General features: G+C 40.3%; 1 protein-coding gene across 7 annotated transcripts in view; it reads left to right on the top strand.

Moving 5' to 3' along the window:
• The window catches only part of GREB1L (GREB1 like retinoic acid receptor coactivator), a 144,951-nt gene that overhangs the window by 108,383 nt on the left and 16,337 nt on the right, over positions 1-20,231 (top strand). For all 7 annotated transcript variants that reach the window (XM_072852649.1, XM_072852648.1, XM_072852653.1 and 4 more), the window contains 10 exons: positions 453-587; positions 3,188-3,385; positions 5,285-5,465; positions 6,787-6,979; positions 8,409-8,542; positions 10,692-11,031; positions 15,253-15,368; positions 15,737-15,981; positions 17,005-17,567; positions 18,063-18,165. In XM_072852649.1, coding sequence (XP_072708750.1) covers positions 453-587; positions 3,188-3,385; positions 5,285-5,465; positions 6,787-6,979; positions 8,409-8,542; positions 10,692-11,031; positions 15,253-15,368; positions 15,737-15,981; positions 17,005-17,567; positions 18,063-18,165 — 2,208 coding nt within the window. The remainder of the gene's footprint in view (positions 1-452; positions 588-3,187; positions 3,386-5,284; positions 5,466-6,786; positions 6,980-8,408; positions 8,543-10,691; positions 11,032-15,252; positions 15,369-15,736; positions 15,982-17,004; positions 17,568-18,062; positions 18,166-20,231) is intronic.

Below are 20,231 nucleotides of genomic sequence, written 5' to 3'. Positions count from 1 at the left end.
CATTCACTGTGTGTAAAGGAGTGCTCGTCTCCTTCACCCGTGCAGTGCGAGTTACTCATCCTGTGGCAAAACATTTTTAACACTGTTTATACTGCTGAATGTGACGGCAGGGCACCCCTAAGTGCATGAGTCTTTTCTTGTTTGCACTTTTAGCACATGTTTTAGAGGTTGTTTTATAGTGTTTTTTTGTAATCATCAGATGTCACCACTAGCTGTAAAGGCACAAAGCTGAAATTATTCAGCTGTGGTTTCTTTTTTTGGAATTAATTCAACTGGCAAATCAGTAAGTAAAAAAGAAAAATATTCTCCCTCCCTGTCTTCCCTGTATGTCCAGCCCCTTGCCCCTTTGCAGATTTGACATCAGCTATGTGAGAACATGTGTGTATGTAATGTTCTACATAATTTGTCTGAAACGGCTTCCAGATAATTTGGTGTTGCTAATTCTTATCTAGGTGATGATTTGGACAAGCTGCTGGAGAAAATGCTACAGCAGCGAGGGGAAAGTGTAATTATTCCTTTTAATGGAGATGTTAGCGAGTGTGTGTCATCTCAGGAGGCAATTGCCATGGTTTCTACACAAGAACCAGGTAATTTTTTTTTTATGCACAAGATGTGAAATAAGTGAGTAGTTTGTTAAATGTCAAAATGCGTGTGCCTCAGAAGAGTCTGAAGGCACAGGTGCAGTCAGTGTGCCAACCTTCAAATATTAATACCGCCAGCTGAATGTAGCAATACAGCAGTTTCTTGGACAGAAAATCTCTGTAGTAACCTTCAGCAACATTTTTTCCCCTATGTTTTATAATTCCTAAGCTAAAATATGTGATCTTCTGTTCTGCACTAAGCAGAGTACAGAAGATGTTCCTTTGTAACATTGGCAGCGTGGACTCATCTCACCCTTTTGCACCTAGAAAAGGAATGTAACCTTGGGCTTAAGGCAGAGGGGAACTGTGTTCTCGTTCTTATCTCCCCCGGTGTCCTCCTGTATCTTAACTTTTGATATTCCTCACATTCCACATGTAAAATGGTAATAATATGTACTACACACTTGTGCCCTGAAGCTTAAACTTTTAGGGAAAGTGTTTTAAGATCTTGAACTGAAAGTGCTAGGCAAGTGTAATCTATAATTTGCTTATTTGAGATGTGTCTTATTCAGTGTAATGTGATGAGATACTTAAGTGCAAAAGATGAGCTAGGATTGCCTGTCTAAAAATGCTAATTATCATTTTCTCATTTTGGAATTCTTTCATTATTCAGAGTTTTAACCATACTTTCCTTATCATATGACAGTAATGGTAAAAGATACATTGAGTTGCTGTGAACACAGATTCTTTTAGGTCTAGTATCAAAGCAAATTCAACCTTCAATAAAGCTTTTCCCTGTGAAGGAAAGGTATGCTCTTGACTCACATTAGTTGGCTTAAATTAATCAGCTCAGTGTTAGATCTGAACGAAAGCAAGGTGGTTTATACTCTCCACATCGATCAGAAGATCCAATTAGGAAGGCTGCCAGGTACTTTGTTCTGGCACCCCCAGAAGGACAAGTCTTGAGCTTCCTCACAGGATTAATTGGAAGGGAGAATGATCTTTCAATTGTTTTTTTTTTGTTCTTACTATGTAATGATGTGCAGCAGTGCTTTTTTAAACCTTCATGTTTTCTCAAGCGATTATTCTGAGCTAGTTTTGTCTTTAAAATGTGGCTGTACAATGATTGAAGCTACTGGGAATCTGCCTGAGTTAAAAAAAAGGAGAGGTCAGTCTCCTAGGCAGTGAGAGGGACCTTTCTCCCAAAGTAGATCTACTGAAATGAACACTGTGGCAAGTTTGAGCAGGAGGTAAGCGCACACACACAAAGACACGTGTGTCTATATAAAACTAACATACTAGGTTTTCACCCCAAACACCTTCCAATTTTCATGTAAATTGCAAGATTTTATAAAGTGGCTTCTTACTTAAAAAAGCAGCAGGAGTTTTTGTGTATTAAATTTGCAGTAGGTTTGGATTTTTTCTTTGTTTATTAAAGAAATTTGCCTTTGGTAATCTTTATGATAAAGAGTCCATTAATCAGAATTTAATTTGTAGTAGAAAAACTGACATAAACAAAAACTGTAATGCCATTACAGGATTTAATTTGGTAATCTGCAAGTTGAAAATATTCAGGGGCTAGAGAAACGTGGATTGCTGGGCATAGAATTTACCTACTGGAAATACTGAAATATAGGAGCATGCTTTTTCTTCGAGGACACACGAATGCTCTGGTACATGTCTATAGAGAGCAAAGCTCCATTCCCCCAGTTCTCTGCAGATAGTGTTATATTGACATTTATTAAGTTCAAATAAATCTTGAGACTAAAATTTTGTTAAAAATTAAGAAACCTCCAAAGAAATAACTGACACCTTCCCCCCCCCGCCAATAGTTGAGATTTGTTGCCTAAGTGTATTGCTCATCTTCCCTTCACAGTATGTATTACTATCAGTCGGTATACAGACGTATGGCTATCTCAATCATGACTTAGAATGGGGCTGAGTACTTCAGAGCAGAGATGATGTACAAATGAACTCCCAACTGACCTGCTGTCCTGTTAGAGTCTTTTGGGCAGGATTATCAACACAGGCTCAGCTTCCTCAGATTAGTAAGTGTGCTGGCTTGCTGGCTCTCATCTCATCATGCCCTGAGCACAGCAGCCTTGGCACCCATGGCTGGTTCTCCCAGCAGGAGTAATGGAGGGAAGCTCCTGAAGAACTGCAAGTTTCAGGAGGAGATTAGAGCTATGTGTATATATATGTATATATACACACACACATATTTTATATATATATTTATATATATATATATGCATGTATATTATGTATGTGTTGGTTCATTTAACAGAATGCATTTCACTATGTTGGCATTGAGGTTTCCTTGGGTTGCACTGTGAAAAATCCTCAAAACACTTAGGCCTTTTAAAAAATGGGCAGTGCTGTACTTGAGGTCTGATATGTAATCATATTTTGATCAAAAAAAGGAAGTTGACATCTGTGATCTGTACTCAGCTCTCCAGAGTGTTGGGATTTATTCTGGTGAGTGATTTTTTTTTTCTGATAATAGAGGGTAGGCTGTTTGGAGGGTCATGTTTATTGGGGGGGGTGGGAAAGTAAACATGTTTCTTGTTGTGTTTTGTTTTCTTTTTCAAACAAACACACTCTAGATTTGGATGTTGATACCTTCCAAATTTACCAGCCACAGCTTACAGTTGCCAGAAAGCTCTTGTCCCAGGTTTGTGCTATAGCAGACAGTGGTAATCAGAGCCTGGATCTGGGACACTTCAGCAAAGTAGACTTCATCGTTATAGTTCCCCGTTCAGAAGTCCTGGTGCAGCAGACCCTTCAACGGATTCGACAATCAGGTAAAAGGGAGGGGAGGGAAGAGAGACTGTTAAACGAAACTATGTGATGTTATTAAATCATATCTGGTATAAATGGAGAAGTAAGTTGCTCCAACGTGTATTTTGCACATCCAATATTAGCTCCATTAGTTGGTATCATTAATGAATTCTAAATATCTTCCTTTCATAAACTGGGCACAAGCTGTGCCATGTGAGTATCAAGAGAAATTGCCATATTCATGCAGGTCTGAGGAATGTATGACCTGGAGAAGCATTCAACTGTCAAGAGAGGGAGTGGATGAGCAAATATGGCTGTTCAGATCTTTTATCCCCTAGAGCTGTTAGTGCCATTTGTTCTAGGTGTACATTTGTGCAGAAGCTGTCATATGTATTAGCACAGATGTATGTGCAGGAAACTCTCTTAATAGGTAGATAAATGCCTGAGTAATACATGCACATTGGCACACAGTAATTGCCATATGATTCAGATGGTGAGTTTTCTTGTCTGGGATTCTGTGTCTGACCATGGCTGGTACCAAATGCTTCAAGAGGAACAAGAAAGCTTTAGTGGACAGGTTATGGAATATGTTCCCCTTGAGAATGACCTCTGTTATCCACTCTGTTAGTGAATGATGTGTATCCAGAAAAGCGTAAGTGTTTCTCCGTGGATAAAATTACTGTCTAATAGAACTAAGGAGTATCTCTATAGATGTTTGGTCCTTTTTAGCTCTTGATCTCTGGTATCTGGGAGTAATGAAGCCCATAGGATAGTTGTGTATTTAGGATTTTTTTTAATCAGCTGAACATTTTTTTTGTGCTGCCTTCAGCTTTATCTAATAATATCTTGCATTTGCATTTGAAAAACATTAATATGAGCTTCTGGTGTAATGCATCTATGAGTGGTTTTGAGTAGCTGTTGGCTTTTCTTCCTCTTATTTTCTACTCTGAACTAAACAGTCCCACACTTTGACTGTGCAGATATGCCCTGATATTGCTCAATATTGTGGTCCATCTCTGTATTTTTTTTCTCTGCTTTGTACTATTTTACTAGTAAAATGAAAAGAATAAAATAGGTTACTTGAAGTACAGGTTTCTTTTCCTTCCTAACATAACTTCATGGGGTTTTTTGTTCCATTCCTTATTTCCTCAGACATTGTATTTATTTAATTTGCTGCTACACACTAAACCAGAGGTTTTCTGATATCTGTTAACAGGGTTTCACATTTATTTTATTTTATTCTTTTAAATGAATGGTTTTTACTTTACTTTTTTAAAACAATTTTTTAAATCATTAAGACCCTGTCAAATACATAGTTTACCCACACTTCACAGTGGCTTATTGCTACTTTAATTCAAATGGCGTTCAAAGCCATATACATTAAGTCATACCTACTTTATGAATATGATGGCAATCTATCATTACAAAGACTGCTAGAGAGTAGTTGTATTGACACTAATGTTGAAGCAGGGTATGAAAAAAATTATATGTAGCAAGAGTCAGTTTTATATAGATTTATTATTTTTGCAAAGGAAAGGTCAGGGTAACTTTTTCTGACTCGAGCAGGATTAATATATTAGCTAAATGTGGGCAAGTTTGGCCTAGGATCATGGAGCATAGCCAACCAAGAGCTGCTCTGGAAATTTTTGTGGAGGTCTGATTTTTATTTTTATTTAAATTTTTGGTAATGCGAGAAGTCTTTGAAAGGTCTTCAGGCACTTTTTGGAGGAAATCCAAAAGCCAAGAAGCACATTTCAGTCCCCATTGTGAGAGAAAATGCATTCAGATAATCTTCTTACTAGGGCGTATCAGTGATTTGGCTAAGTCCTGATATTGGCGGACAAGTGGCAACCTACCATTGACGCTTCATTTTTGGATGCACTCAGAGGAAAACATTTTTTTTGTATTCTGCTTTCTGACAGGTGTCCTTGTGGACTTGGGCCTAGAAGACAATGGAACGGCATATCAGAGAGCCGAGAAATACGTGGTTCGGCTAGACAATGAGATTCAAACAAAATTTGAAATTTTCATGAGGCGAGTGAAGCAGAATCCCTATACACTGTTTGTGCTGGTTCATGACAATGCCCACGTGGATTTAACAAGGTAGCTGCTTCAATCTACCAAAGCAAAACCATCCTCTCCCAGTATCTTTCAGTTAGGTTTTTCAAAAGACTTACCATCTTAGACACCCAATGCTTTCTCTAGGCCTAAAGCATTTTGTGCCTTAAAATCAGAAACCATCCTTTTTGCTTGCCCATGATATTTGTTAACTAATTCTGATTCGGTTGAAGATAGGTGAGACTAGTTTCAGATTTTTGGATCCTGAACAGGACTGTTTGTAGGGGTAAGTGCTGTGGTACTGAAGTCCAGGAAAAAGGTCTGAATTTTGCAACTTTCTTTGCTCTTCTTGTCCTTTTTCCTATTCCTCTCCTTTTTCTCTACTCAACCCCAAATCTCTCCCACATTCACAGTCCACTCATGTTTTAATTCATGTTTTTATCCTTGAAGATGGTGTTGTTTTTAATATAAGAAGGCTTACAGACATTTAACTCTTTGCATCATTTGAAAAGTGCCCTAGCTACTGTAAGAAAAGGATTTAAAAAACAGCTGTGTTGAATGTGGTCAGTGTTAGGTCTAAACAGAACAACACACACACATGTGCAGAAACATTTCTTCACACTGAATCACAACTTTACATGGAAGAAGAAAGAAATAAGTAAAGCTAATCATTCTGCTCTTGTTCCATGAGTAAACTAAGGAGAATAATCTTAATGTGACTTAGATATGGTCCGTAAGACTGTGGGGTTAATTTGAATATCAGAGTTGTAATAAACAAAATACTTTCCTTGAAGGACAGCTGAAAATACATAGAAGCAACATTCTTCCTACCTTATCCCCCCCATCACATTTTTGTTACTGTCTTTGTTGTACACTGACTTTGGAATACCTGAATATTCTGGAGACGAAGGTAATTCCAGGAGATGGAAATCAGAACATCAGGAGACTATCAGGTTCCCCAGTCTTTTAGGAGAATGTTTCAGGCTGGAAAATCCACTGGATTTTGTGAAATTGTTCCTGTATCCAAACCCCATGGCTCATGGAATAGTTGCTCAGTAAGAGGGATTTCATCAGCTTTGGCTTATTTTTGGTTTCCTCCATCTGATGCTCTGTTAAATTGGTACGCTAATTCACCCTCTTACTATCACCAGATTTTGGCCCTCTATTTAGTTTTTTTTTTCCCCATTGCCTGAGTCTACCCACAGAAAACACTGAGATGGTTTTGACACCTTTCACCCTTCCAAAGAGTTTTTTGAGCTGTGATTCTCAGTGCCATGGTCATTTGGAGATTTTTCTGCAGGAAGAGAGTAATCCGTTGAATCTCAGGATGTCAGTAAGGCAATTCTTTGCATTCTTATTTCTGCAGTGCCATTTCAAGTTCCCTGTCACATGGTGAGCCTAGTCATGGTCTGGCTGATAGAGTTATTAATTGCAGGGAGGTCCTTGAAGCATTCAACCTCCTTGTTCTTCAGGTCAGCTCTTTTCCTTATGCCTTGCAAACGCAGCAGTCCAGGATCAGCTCTAGCAATGAGGTACATTGGATACAATTTGACACTGTGGTAAGTGTTTAATTGTTAATTTTAACTGTGAATTTTAATGCGGACTTCACACCAAACAGAATCTAGCAGATGTGTATTAAAGAAAAATGTTAGGAGGGAGCTCTTTCTCTGCTGGAGTTTGTTCTCTCAGGCTCCAGGTGCACAGCCCTGGGATGTTGATGGTAGAGGTGACATTTAGGCCCAGGAGCTACACGTTTTACTTTGTCTAGTCATGTAGTATGAGAAATTACTTTATACACTCTGGTCAGACAAAGCTACGTAGACGTGCCATAAAGCTCTGGAGCTGGCCTTCCATTTTCAAGCAGTCTGACTTTTGACTGTAAGTTATATGTCACATAGCCTGTCAAGTCTGTTCATTACTTCTCTGATACTAATAAAAGTTGTGTGCTAGGTTAACAAGTTATGGTGTAGTAGATGTCATCATTGTGCAGAGAAGAGGTGGGAAAGGTCTGTTGGGCATTCTGCACCATTAGCTTTTTTCACCATTTCAGCCAGCTGATTCTGAGGATGTTTTGGCAAAACCTGCTTAAGAAATAGCCTTTTGTTACAAATATACCTTGTTTGGTATACTTATATCAAGTTTGACTTTACTGTGTTGAGTAGACCGCTGGTTTCTGTAAAGTGTCTTAAAGTGGTAGCTGTGAAAAATAAACAAACAGAATAGTGGAAATGAGGGAGTGAATGAATATTCAAAGTTTGCTTTTTCGTTGCTTGTTAATATAAGCCATTATGGTGACCTTCTGTAAAATGGTCTAGACAATTTTTTGTTTCCCAAAAGTAAAAAATCAACAACTTGCAGTCTTACGATTAAAAAAATAACCCACAAAAAAAGGGAGACTGTATGTGATTAATTACATTCCTAGTGACTACTGGTGATGTAAATGCACTGGAGACCATGCTGTGCTTCCAGCAAAGGCCTCATGAAATTTGAGGCATCAAATATTCTGCCTTTCTGATTGCTGTCTGCAGATTTACATTCCAGCAAAGAAGTGATCAGTTTCTGATTGCCATTAGAGATGTGTAGAATCTGACAGTCAAGAAGAATTTTGGAAATTAATAATCGTTCTGTTTTCAGGTTCTGCTTTAAATAGAAATGAGGTAACAGTTGTCAGTAGATATAAAGCCAGAGACAGGGAGTCAGAAAATAATTAGCAAGATTCTAGAAACCCCCTGCAATCACAGGTAGGAGATATACTGAAAAATTTGCAAGGACCTACACCTGTCTTTCCTAGCTGTAGGCAAATAATAAGTAAAAAACAATTTACATTTTATTGTATTCTTTGAAACAAATAAATAGCATCACTGAGGGAGAATGAATGAAAAGAAAGGATACTTTGCTTTGGAAAATATTTTCCACTTATTTTTTAAATGACAAAAGAAATTAAAATTGGTTCCAGTTTTCCTTATTTGCTATCTCTCTATGGAACAGGATGACACAGCAAGTGAAGACAAGCTGTACTTCGGTTTGAATGAATACAGCAAATCCCTCCAATGGGGAGTCACAAGTCCCCTTTTGAGATGTGATGAAACCTTTGAAAAAATGGTCAACACACTTTTAGAAAGGTAAATAGTAACATGGGAGCTTAGGATTCTGCTTAATTGGGTTCTTAAGGATACAGATATATTTATGAGCCCCATCACAGGGGCATGAAGACATGATGACCTTTGATGTTGATCTTGAAATCTGTGAAGTATGTGCAATTTTTATTTTTGTAATGAATTTAGTGCTGTTGAAGGAGGGGATATACTTCATAAGTTTATAGAAGAGATAAGGCCCATTCAGCAGCAGTCCAGGCTCAGCTGTGCTGCTCTCTTCTTTTGGCTTAGCCCTCACTAAGCTAAGAAGGTACCAGAGGTTTCATACCTCACCACTTGTGGTGTCCCTCTGCCGAGACTGCCAACAAATTTTTCAGTGGTGGCCCAGGTGAGTGACATTATTTCAAAAAAGTCATTTTTATTATTTCATTAGCTGGCTATGGTTTCTGTTCCTGCAGCTCAGAGCCTGAAAGTGGCTTGTTAGTACCCTGCAGCTGCCAGAACAAGCTACTTTCATAGCACATATCCAAGATATAATTAAATGCGCACATTACAGGAATGAAGGCAATACTGTGGTTTCCAGAGATGTGGAAATCTATTCTGTGTATCAGCAGGACAGATCCCTTATAACAGTTCAAGCTATAGTTCTCATTGGTTTTTAATATGTACTAGAACAGGATTGTTCTCTCTTCAGTACTGTTTTTTATTTAGGTCAATATAATTAATAATTGTAAATGTATCTATTTATTAAGTAAAATTCAATATCAAATATGTTAAATTAGCAACATGAACAAATAATTAAGTACCTAATAATTAATATTTATCATTATCTAAAATTATGTAAGTAATTAATGTGATAAATAATAATAAGGTCAGTTAATCTTAATAGGTCAGTTCTTTAAGCTTGTCATAGTCTTTCTGACCAAGTCCAAAGGAAGAGATAGTAGTCACTTGTTCTCTTTCTGTTCTTAAAATGTGGATGGGGAAAAGGTTGAAAGAGGATTAATGCATGTGCAAATACTGCCCTGATATGGGGTTAGGATAAGACTAGAAACTGACGGGAGATGAACCTGTACCTTGAAGCCAGGATATGCTTTTGCGTCACAGTTTATTGATTTAGCCTCTCTTTTTAAGAACCTGAGTTATTCCATCTGGGTGGGTGAGCCATACAAGCTTAGAAGTCTGAAAACATTGCAGACATCTTGGTGTTATAAGAAAAGGTCCACTTGTTTTAGTAGCAAAAATGCAGTGGGTACTTTTATGGGAGGAGGAGTAAAAAGTGTTTTAAAAATGTATTGATTTAATGACTGGCTTATGGTATACAGAGCAAGCTACTGTACCGACTGGTTAAAGACAGACACAAAACTTTATTCAAGTGGATCCCATATCATCTATTACATTACTCAAGGAAGAAATCAGAGAAATTTGGAACTCTTAGTTGTTTTAGTCATTTGGACTTCTGTGGCACAAGACTAGCACTCAAGGCATAATAGCGTAGTTTTTTTTCTGTATGGTGGTGAGTGAACTTGTGGGGAATGTGTAGAAATGGAGTGCTTTTTTGCTTGAGTAGGTTTTAATCTTTTTTTTTTCTTAGCATTTTACTTTGTGAGTTCATATCTGTTGTCACTGCATATAGCTGTAATGAGAGAGAAAGAAACATTGGCTATGTAAGTTAAAAGGCAAAATTGAAGTGCAGATTTGGCTCAGAGCCAGCTATTCCCATTGGTAAGTCTAACTTTCTGGTGAGAGGATGAGATGTGTGAAGTTATGAAGTACTCCTCCCCAAGCCACCTGAAGCATTGATGGTCCTCCAAGTTCATAGAAGAAAAAAGCTTGTGGACAGCAAAGAAATTATTAGCCTGTGCTATGGATCTGAGATTATCTGTATCTCCACCAAGTTAAAGATCTTTAGCTGAAATTTTGGCCCAAATGAAGATAACAGAAGTTTATAATTCCTGTTACTTGCACGCAGGACTTGGCTCTTTATCTTCTGTATTTGGACCATGTTATATTCATTTACTTAAAACACAGATTTTGTGCAAAATTATTGTCCATAAAAATCAAAGGCTACAGAAAAAAAAGAGCGCTTCTTTACCACATGGTCCTGGTTTTTGGCTAATTTTCAGCCATTGCTGTGATTTTGCATGTGCTAACGCAGAACTGTATCTCCTCAAAGGTACCCCCGGCTGCACAGCATGGTGATTCGCTGCTACCTTCTCATTCAGCAGTATTCCCAGGCTCTGATGGCTCTCACGACCATGGCCTCACTAAGAGATCACAGTACACCTGAAACGCTCAGCATAATGGATGACCTTATCACTTCTCCAGGAAAGGATAAGAATGGCTGTGGCCACATGCTCGTCATTAGGGTGCCGTCTGTGCAGCTAGCCATGCTGGCCAAGGAGAGGTTACAAGAAGTAAGAGACAAGTTAGGTCTGCAGTATCGTTTTGAGATCCTCCTTGGGAATCCTGCTTCAGAGCTTACTGTCGCAAAACACTTTGTGACACGGTTGAAGGTTAGCAGAAACTAAATATTTTTTTGTATGCCCGTTGTAGTCATCTGACTGTTGTACACATTTTGTGTTCATTCCTGTGTGTTTATAGGTTAATTATTCTATAGGAAAAGAGTGCATGCTCTGTGTCTGTCTACATGGAAGTTTACCATACTTTTGATGAGCATAAATGATTTAGAAAATTGGAAGAAAATTGAATTGTTACTGGCCCATGAAGTCAAACACTGGATTTTATCTCTCTTGTTAAAGTTGAATAACAGCATGAGTCAGATAGGTTTGTCTCTGAATCTCAGAAAGCAGAGCTCAGATCTCCTTAGGCAAACTACTTCTTTCCACCAACTTACGTGTCTGTCAAGTGTATCTGTTGTCTGCTCTTTCCATCCATCTTCTGCTCTTCTGATAACTGCTATTCTGTTTGTCATAGACCTCTTTTTTTAAACCACTGCATGCTGAAAGCCTCGTCTGCACAACATATATGCACCAAGCTAAATTTTTGCGTGGATTTATAAGCATGTTTCCATGAGCCAAACCCACTTCCTGAATTAACTTCACTACATTAAGCAAAGGGAAATGGATTGCCTGCCTTAGGTACCAGCCTGAAAGTAATACTGGTTATCTGTCCTGATCCTTGCTCTGAGTCTCACAGAGAGATTAATTTTCTGTTTCTACTATGAGTTATACAGTGTATTCAAAACTACACAGAAAAGGAATGAATTTTGTAAGCCTTTCTTAAAGAGCTCGCCTACGACCAAAAGCAGATAAAATGTCCTTTAAAGAAGGTACCACCTCTGCTTCTCAAACCTTGTCTGCAGCAGGAGAGGGGAGAGGGGAATGTAGTAGTCGTGAAGAAGAAAACCACATGTGAGATAGCAGCTCTGTGCTGCTGGAGTTTTTTTGGCTAGGCATTAATTCCAACCTTAAATCATTCTGGACTGTGAGTCCTGTGAGGGCTTCTTTATGGCCCTTTGCCGTAAAGGGTTGCAGCCCTTACACATTGCTGGAGCAGCCTGTGAGGCCTTTAGTGCAGATCAGGATTGAGTGCGAAGCTGTTGCAGGTGAATATCCATGTAGCCATTGATCTGGAATAGAGGAATTTGATCAGGCAGAGAATGAATAAACTTCTAAATAATTCTTATTCCTCTTCCCCACAACATAAGATGCTTTTTTTGGATAAACAAAGATGTAGGATTCTGGACATGTTTCTTTCCTCACAGGTGACTAGAAAAAACCCACTCAGTTCTGAAACACGCATATGAAGGGAGTGAGGAGAGGAATTCAATTGCCCAAAGATAAGCCTGTAGTGTCTTTTTAGGTGGGTTACCCCAGTGGCGCTGCAGAATGATGAAGGTCACCTGTGAGTCTTGTGCTGGGCTGCCATACCTGCTAGTCTGGTGCCTGGGATAATATGGCGTAATCTGAAATGGTGTGAGCATATGTTTGGGCAATTGATTCCCGTTATAAAATTCATCAGCCATGCTACCATTGAGTCTAGTTTATTGCAGACAATTTTGATTTAGTCTCTGTGCTGCTTGGCTTTTCTGTTGATGTTAGATGGAGTACTGAAGCTGAAGGACTAGAGCAAGTGGGGAACTGATTGCTGCCTGCTTCCACTATGAGTACCCAGGCCCCCCTTTTTTTTTTTTGGGGGGGGGGGGAAGGGGAGGGAATATGAGGCTACTGAGTGCTTTCTGGTGAGGCTGAGGCTCGAAATGCTGGTCCCACCAATAACTGCTGTTGGTTGCAGGGAGGATGAGACTTCATCCTGACCTTTTTCAGGGGCAGGGAAGGAAACTTTATAGCTGTTAGTGACCCCAGCTGAAAAGTTTGACGTAACTTAGCCTCTCCCTAGGAGGGTGTTAGCAGTGTGTGTGGTGCCGCAGCAGGGCAGGGAGGGTGGGCAGCTGTCTCTGCAGTGCTGGTAGCTGGACCATTCCCCTCTCTATCAGACCAGCCCTCTGGCCAGCCAGCCAGGTCAGTCCTCTCCATCAGGGAGCCAGGCTTCAAGGAGGATGGTATACCCAGAGGTACAGAATGAAAGAAGAGATGGAAAATAATTTAAATAACTATTTTGTTGACCAGGCATGCTGACATGGCATACCCTTTAAGTGTAAGAAGAATCAAACCATTTGGGAGGCATTCAGAAGTGAGGAGCCCAGAGGCCTGTAGCTCTCTGCCCCTCCTGAGTAAGGTGGTCAAGAAATATGTCTTCTGTATGCAAGTTTACAGCTCAAAGCCCCAGGCACTCAGGCTTCTGTTTAAGTCCTTAGGCTAGCAAAAAGAAAATCAGCTTTGTATCTGTCTTCCCCTATTTAATCTTCTAGCCATGCACTTTCGCAGGAACTTCTGTCACTGGAGACACAGGATAACATACAGCCAGACTAACCCTGCTGAGCCAGAAAATACCTCTCTGCTGCCGAGGCTGCTTTACTGAGCCAGCAGATGTTCTTAGGTAGTTGGAGAAATAATTTTTTTCTGTGAACATGTTATACAGAGGGTAGTGAAATCAGCAGGGGAAAGAAATCAGGACTGCAGAAAGAGAATAGAGACACAGCAGAAAAGGGGAATATTACTCTAAATCGTGCTCTTCCTAAGCTGAGAAAAAAATAATCATAGGTTTTTTTCAGTGGAAATTTTCAAAAGGTCAAATGGCACACTGAGTCACTCATCTGCTAGTGAGTTCTCCTTTTCAATCCCCTTCATCTGCCTGAGAAGGTTACTCATAAAACATGGCCTTTCTGGTGAAGAGAAAGGGTAAGGAGAGAACAGGTCAAGGGTACAGGTTGAGACTAGAAGAACCAAGAGGGAATTCAAGATAGGGTTCTTCTTGCAAGGTATGGTTTCCACAAAGCTTGCATAAGTCTTGTTGCTCTGTCAAGAGAGCTGTGTCTCGTTGTCTTGCACATCTGTGCTGAGAAGAATAATATATATATATATATTATTTTTAATGGGCACTTTGAGTAGTTGGGCTTGCTGTCATGACTCAGCAAAGTAGATTCTGTGCTTCAGCTAGATAAGAGTCTTCTCCAGCACTGATTTTTGCCATTATTAATAAGTGTCGTGGTTTATGTCGTAGTATATGCAGGACAATAAGAAAGAAGGAAAAACTCTTTCCAGCAGGGTGATATGCTGTAGCTCAAATACTTGATGATTCTGTAACCATTAGGGCTTAATTTCCTTGTCTGGAGGGACTTTAATGTCTGATCAGCATGGAAATGTGAAGTCTCTGGGTTATATGGAAAGAGTGTCTCTGCTGATCTCCTGTCTTGCCTGGTCAGTGATCTAAGAGGCTGTGTTGTCAGTTTGTCTGGTGATACACATAATGTATTGAGAGGAATGTCTGGATATGGACCTGCATTTTTGCATTTCAGCTTTATAATATAATTTCAGTGTTTGTAGAGATAGAATGGCTTGTTTCCTTTCTAAGTAAGAGTCTCTGAGTCTTTCAGCTTTACTTCCTTTTAACAGTTGCTGTAGGGTGCCCATGCCTGTCTTGATCAAATATTGCCTGTGTCATCTGGAAGTCTGGACACTGTGCAACACAGCAAGAAAGATATTGTTGCTCAAGATAGAGCAATGCTTTTGGGAGGCTGCATCCAACACAGAGAACACAAATGGGCTCAGCCAGGTTCAGTAAGCTCTGCTGAACCAAGGAACTGAAGGGTGCAAAGACATGGGACTGACGCTACCAGCCCTTCCAGTGCTAAGGGAAAATGGTACAGTTTTGTGGTCTTGGGCCTTGGTAGACTGTAGGTAAGGAGTCCTTTCTTGTGGGATTACCTCCAGTGAAAGGGGAAATTTTTTTCTTTCATATAATCTTTCATTATATAGAATAATTAAGCAAATATTTGAGGATCATTGAATCATTTTCGTACTCCACTTGAAGGTCTTACTTTAGCTTTACATGAATTTCAAAGAACTTTTATCTGTGCCAGCTTGAAATCGAAGGCATCAACTGCATTTTTCTCTGACAGACCACACTAATACCACACCTGGTGTATGTTTCCAGCACTGAATAACATATGCTGTGCATCCTTTTTCTGTGCATTTAATGCTTGGCTAACACTTCACTATCAGAAAAAATGCATGCCTGTACCTAAGGTCTCCTTCCTGTTGGCTGTCAGGTAAGCAAACTCTGTATACAAAGAAAAAGCAGGAACTGAAAAAAAACAGGTGAAGGTTTAGTAGGTGTCATTTAGGTGTGACTGGAAGTTTCTCTGTTCACAGGCTTGGAGGGGAAATGAGCAGGATGACTGGATCCCTCGCACCTATCAGGACTTGGAAGGTCTGCCTTGCATTGTTATTCTCACTGGCAAGGACCCTCTAGGAGAAACTTTCCCCAGGTGCTGTTATTACTCTTGCAATATGGTTGTTCTCTAACATGTTTAGATAAGTTGGGGGGTGGATAAGTTGTTTGATACCATCTGGCTATTTTTCCACAAAAAAGTGTATTTCAGACTTTATTTGGGAACAGTTTAAAATTTTGGAAAGTGCGGTTTGTGAAAAGTAAAGCTATTGTACTGTGTGGGTCAATGAATATCTGTGCAAAGTACCAAGGAGCATAACTTATGTGCTTAATATTTTAAAATAATTTCATATTTACTGGCTAATAAAATTGTTTATCAATATTTAATAAGCAATTAAAGACAGGGAGTATTCTTCAAAGTCAGAGAAAACAAAACTTTCTTTTTTCTTGGGTTGGGTTTTCTAGGTCGTTGAAATACTGTGACCTTCGACTAATTGACTCAAGCTACTTAACTCGGACTGCATTAGAGCAAGAAGTAGGCCTGGCATGCTGCTACGTCTCGAAGGAGGCAATTCGAGGGCCTATTGTAGCTCTTGACCTTAGTGAGAAGGAGCATGAGAAGGCTAATGGTAGCGAGAATGACTCTGATGAGCTGTTGATAGACCTGGACCGACCCCAGAGTAATAGCAGCGCTGTCACTGGAACCTCAGGTCAGTTATTCTGCTGTTGCTCTGAAAAACAAGTTTTCATTCCTACGTCATTGGAATTTGAATGCAAACACTGAGATGTTTAGTCAAATGTGGGTTGCTTAGCTGTATCCTGCTGCAAGTGAGACAATGAAATGTTAGTAGCAGTTAGTAGCATTCTTTCCACAGTGAGCAATTTTCCTGTGCACAGCTAAAAGGGAATGGTGTTGCAATGGGAGGATGGTATGCCATAGCTAAGGGTCCTTTGTGATTTTTATTTTTAAACTTACATTTCACATTTGTTGCTAGTTTTGTCCGGTGGATCCTGAAAAGATCTTAAAAATCAGAGTAGAAATGGATAGTATAAAATTTTAGGAACAGAAAAATGCTCTGTAACTGTGGGGTGAGGATGCATATTTGCCTCCTTGCCAAGACCAACAGAATGGCTGGGTCTTGCCCTACCTCTTCAGGCATCAATGGAGCCTCATCTCCCACTAAGCCTTCCCTTCTTTGCATTCCTCAGGCAATTCTGGGTCCTTCCCTTTGTTTCCCTATGAGTTTGAGGTATTAAGACAGCTGAACTGGACCTTTGCCATACACCAGATCGTCCCATACACTAACTAAACCTGATTGGTATGGAGGAGGGAGCATAGACCAGTTCACATTAAAGTTGCAGTGAAATGAATGCTCTGTTCTCCATAGAAAGGAAGGTCAAATTGATCTATGTAGACAGTGAATTTCAGAAGGGAATGACTTCACCATCAAATTTCAAATCCCAGATAGGAAATGATAGATAACATACAGAGATTGGTATCGGGACACTTGTGTTTGGATTCTGAACCCTAGCAGAAGGGCTGTTGCCTCTCCAGCAAGAGGGACAGATGGATGTCAATGATTTATTTTTAAATGGTCAAACACTGACCTAAGCCACAGCAGCACTCATTGAACAGAAGTATTTGTACATAGGATTGTCCCATAGATCAAATAAGTTCATGATTTTCTTAAGTGGGCCAGAATCTGTTCATTGTCTGCTCTTTGTTTCCCCAGGTTCCCTGGCGGACAACGGCGTGAGCTCCTCGAATGCTGCAGACAAGTCTCAGAAGCAAGCACCGTCACTTAACTTTCAGACTGTGGTGCACAGCTCAGTAGATGAGGGAACTTACCCCAGTTTCACAGCTGGAGAGACCCTGAAACAAGAATGTGACTCCCTGGGTAACCAGATGGCGAGCAGCACCACTTCAAAACTATCATCACTGTCTTCGGTCTCCCAGACCTTTCGGTGGCCTGCCCATTCGGCCAAAGACAGCAAGGCCCTCCGTGCTGCGCTGCCACGCATCGTCATCCTGTCGAAAGCTGCCTACTGTCTCCTGAGCTCACAGAGAAGTGGGAATTTGCCTTCCTCCTCTTCCCTCCTGCCTCATGCTGACGTGTCTTGGCTGAGCTCTCTGAGGCCTCTGCTTCACAAGGACATGAACAGTGAAGAGCAGTCTCTCTACTACAGGCAGTGGACGACAGCCCGACAGCACCACGCGGACTTCAGCAATCAGGGTGAGACGTCTGGCTCGAGGAGTTTTCACCCCAGGCGGCTGCTTTTGACAGGACCACCACAAGTAAGAGAACAGTTCCTTCCTCTTGCCTTGTTAGCAGGATGAGAGGACCGATGACGAGGACTGCAGATCGTACTCTAAAGGCCCCCTGCAAGGTTGCACGCAGTGATGTGTTTCAAGGTCAAAAATCAGTCAAACTTTAAGGTTAAGTCTGTGCTGGAAGTGGTAAGGAGAGGAAGGGTGATTCTGTATGTCATGTTTTAGCCAAAACGAAATACATGTGGATGGCACTGGGCATAAAATTGCCATGAGGGTATCAGTAGAGAAGCAGTTATCGCTGCCGATCTCCCCATGTACAAAAGCGATACAGACTGTGGGCCTGGTTTTGCTCACAGATCAGTTTTGTAACACTATTCACTATAATGGGGAATAGTACGTCTTGTTATGTTTTCAGGCAGAGCTAGAATGAGGTAAGCCCAAAGGCATTTATCTAAAACATATCCTTCCTTCGTATTAGTCTGAGTTGGGATTTGGACTTTTTTTCCATCTCTGGCTCAGGTGGGAAAGACCGGCTCATACTTGCAGTTCCTAAGGATTCTCTTCCGCATGCTGATCCGGTTGCTGGAAGTAGATGTGTACGATGAAGAAGAGATTAATGCCAGTAAGTATTTACTAGTCAATATGCATTATAAAGAGCCTCTGTTATTTATTATTCAGCGGTGGCAAATTTTTAGGCTCACAGAAAGACTATAAATTACACCTACCACTTGTCCTGCCCATTAGTGTATAGCTGGGCTTGCTGTAGGTGTCTGCAGATATTTAAATATAGATGAATAAAAACGTAAATTTTATATTGGGCTTAGCTGAGAACTATTAAATGTATTTTGCATTGATATATTTGGATAGCACTGAAATGAAAGTGAATGCAAAACTGTAAATGGGCAACATCTGTACATGTTGCCTCCTTGCTAGTTTTTAAGCACTGGCTGCTTTTAAGCAGCCAAGACATTTAAGAACATTTCATTTCTGGCCAAAATATCACTATTATTTATGTTTAATTATAAATTAGATACCAATTTTCACTAAGGCTGTCTTCTGTCTGCAGTTTATAGATCTTCTGCTGAGGAAAAAGGGGAGGGGGAGCCTCGTTGGATTTGTGCTCATTTGTCAGATCTCACAGATCCATTAACTGCTGTGGCAGGACTTCGTCTTGAGATGCACAAACCCTTTTAAAAATGAATCCTCTTCAGGGTGTTCTTTACATAACTCTGTGGTCTTGTAATGAAGATAACTCTGTGGTGCATAAATCTCATGACCATTAGACTGGCATCTTGAAAATGTAGTTGTTGTCAAACCTTTGAAATGACTAATTTGTATTTCTGCTCAGAAAGTGCTATTAAATGAAAAAAAGATGTATTTTGCTTTGATTTGGAGCTTTGGGGGCTGTTATTCTCTCATTATTTGAACTGAAGTACCCCAGAAACGTAGGATGAAATATCAAAGTGTAAGAGAAGTTCTGCGTCATGCCCGTCTGGCCTGTTGTGATCACAGCAACGTGTCACACCCCTGCCAGGAATGCATGGAACTCCATCAGAAGAGCAGTTTGGGTTTGTTTGGGGTTTTTGGTTGTGGCTTTTTTGCTCCCGCTACTTCTGTTGGAATGCTTTTCCAGAGCCCTAGTGTTCTGATGATTGAAAATATTATTTTATTCTCCAACCCAAAGATGTTCCTGTCCTAATTATAAACATTCTCTTTGGGACCAAAGAAAATATTAATTTAAATTAAAATACTTTTTCTCTTCTTTGATGTTTGCTTCTATGGTGTAGTTAGGCAGCAATCTTACCCTCTGTCAGCATTCATCCAGGTAGCCTGAATCTTCTTACAGGATCCTCACAAATGACAGGCTCTTTATTCTTATGTTTTTAGTAGCTCTTGCCTGCACATCTATTTTCAGTTTATCCTTCTGGTACATGGGTGACCAGAACTGAATGTGGTATTCTGCAGGATGTTTAACCAACCCACTGTACAACAGCTTGTGTATTCCCCTGCCCCCACTGAAAGCCCCATGATTGATGAAACCTATGATTGCACTTGTCTTTTCCATTCTGCCATTTCACTGGCACTGATATGTAGCCTGTACTCATGTGTTGCTCTGCAACTCAGTCATTTCCAACTGAGATGCTCCCAACCTGCTGCAGAAATGCTTGTTATTAGTCCTTGATTGTACGTATGACCTGTATTTTTTCTGGTAAATATCATCCAGTTTCTGTTGTTACAGTTTTTGAAGGCATTGAATTCTTTCTGGATGATCTTCGATTCCTTCTCCATATTGACAATGACTCTTAGAGTGTGTGTCATGGTTTAACCCCAGCTGGCAACTAAGTCCCACACAGCTGCTCGCTCCCCCCCGCTGGGATGGGGGAGAGAATCGGAAGGGTAAAAGTGAGAAAACTCGTGGGTTGAGATAAAGACAGTTTAATAGGGAAAGCAAAAGCCGTGCATGCAAGCAGAGCAAAACAAGGAATTCATTCACTGCTTCCCATGGGCAGGCAGGTGTTCAGCCATCTCCAGGAAAGCAGGGCTCCATCACATGTAACGGTGACTTGGGAGGACAAAACGCCATCACTCCAAATGTCCCCCCTTCCTTCTTCTTCCCCAGCTTTATATGCTGAGCACGGCGTCATACGGTACGGAATGTCCCTTTGGGCAGTTGGGGTCAGCTGTCCC

Source organism: Ciconia boyciana, chromosome 2 (genome assembly GCF_034638445.1).
Source record: "Ciconia boyciana chromosome 2, ASM3463844v1, whole genome shotgun sequence".
Lineage (NCBI taxonomy): Eukaryota > Metazoa > Chordata > Aves > Ciconiiformes > Ciconiidae > Ciconia > Ciconia boyciana.
The sequence above is the reverse complement of the archived record's forward strand: the minus strand, read 5'-3'. Positions and strand labels throughout refer to the sequence as shown.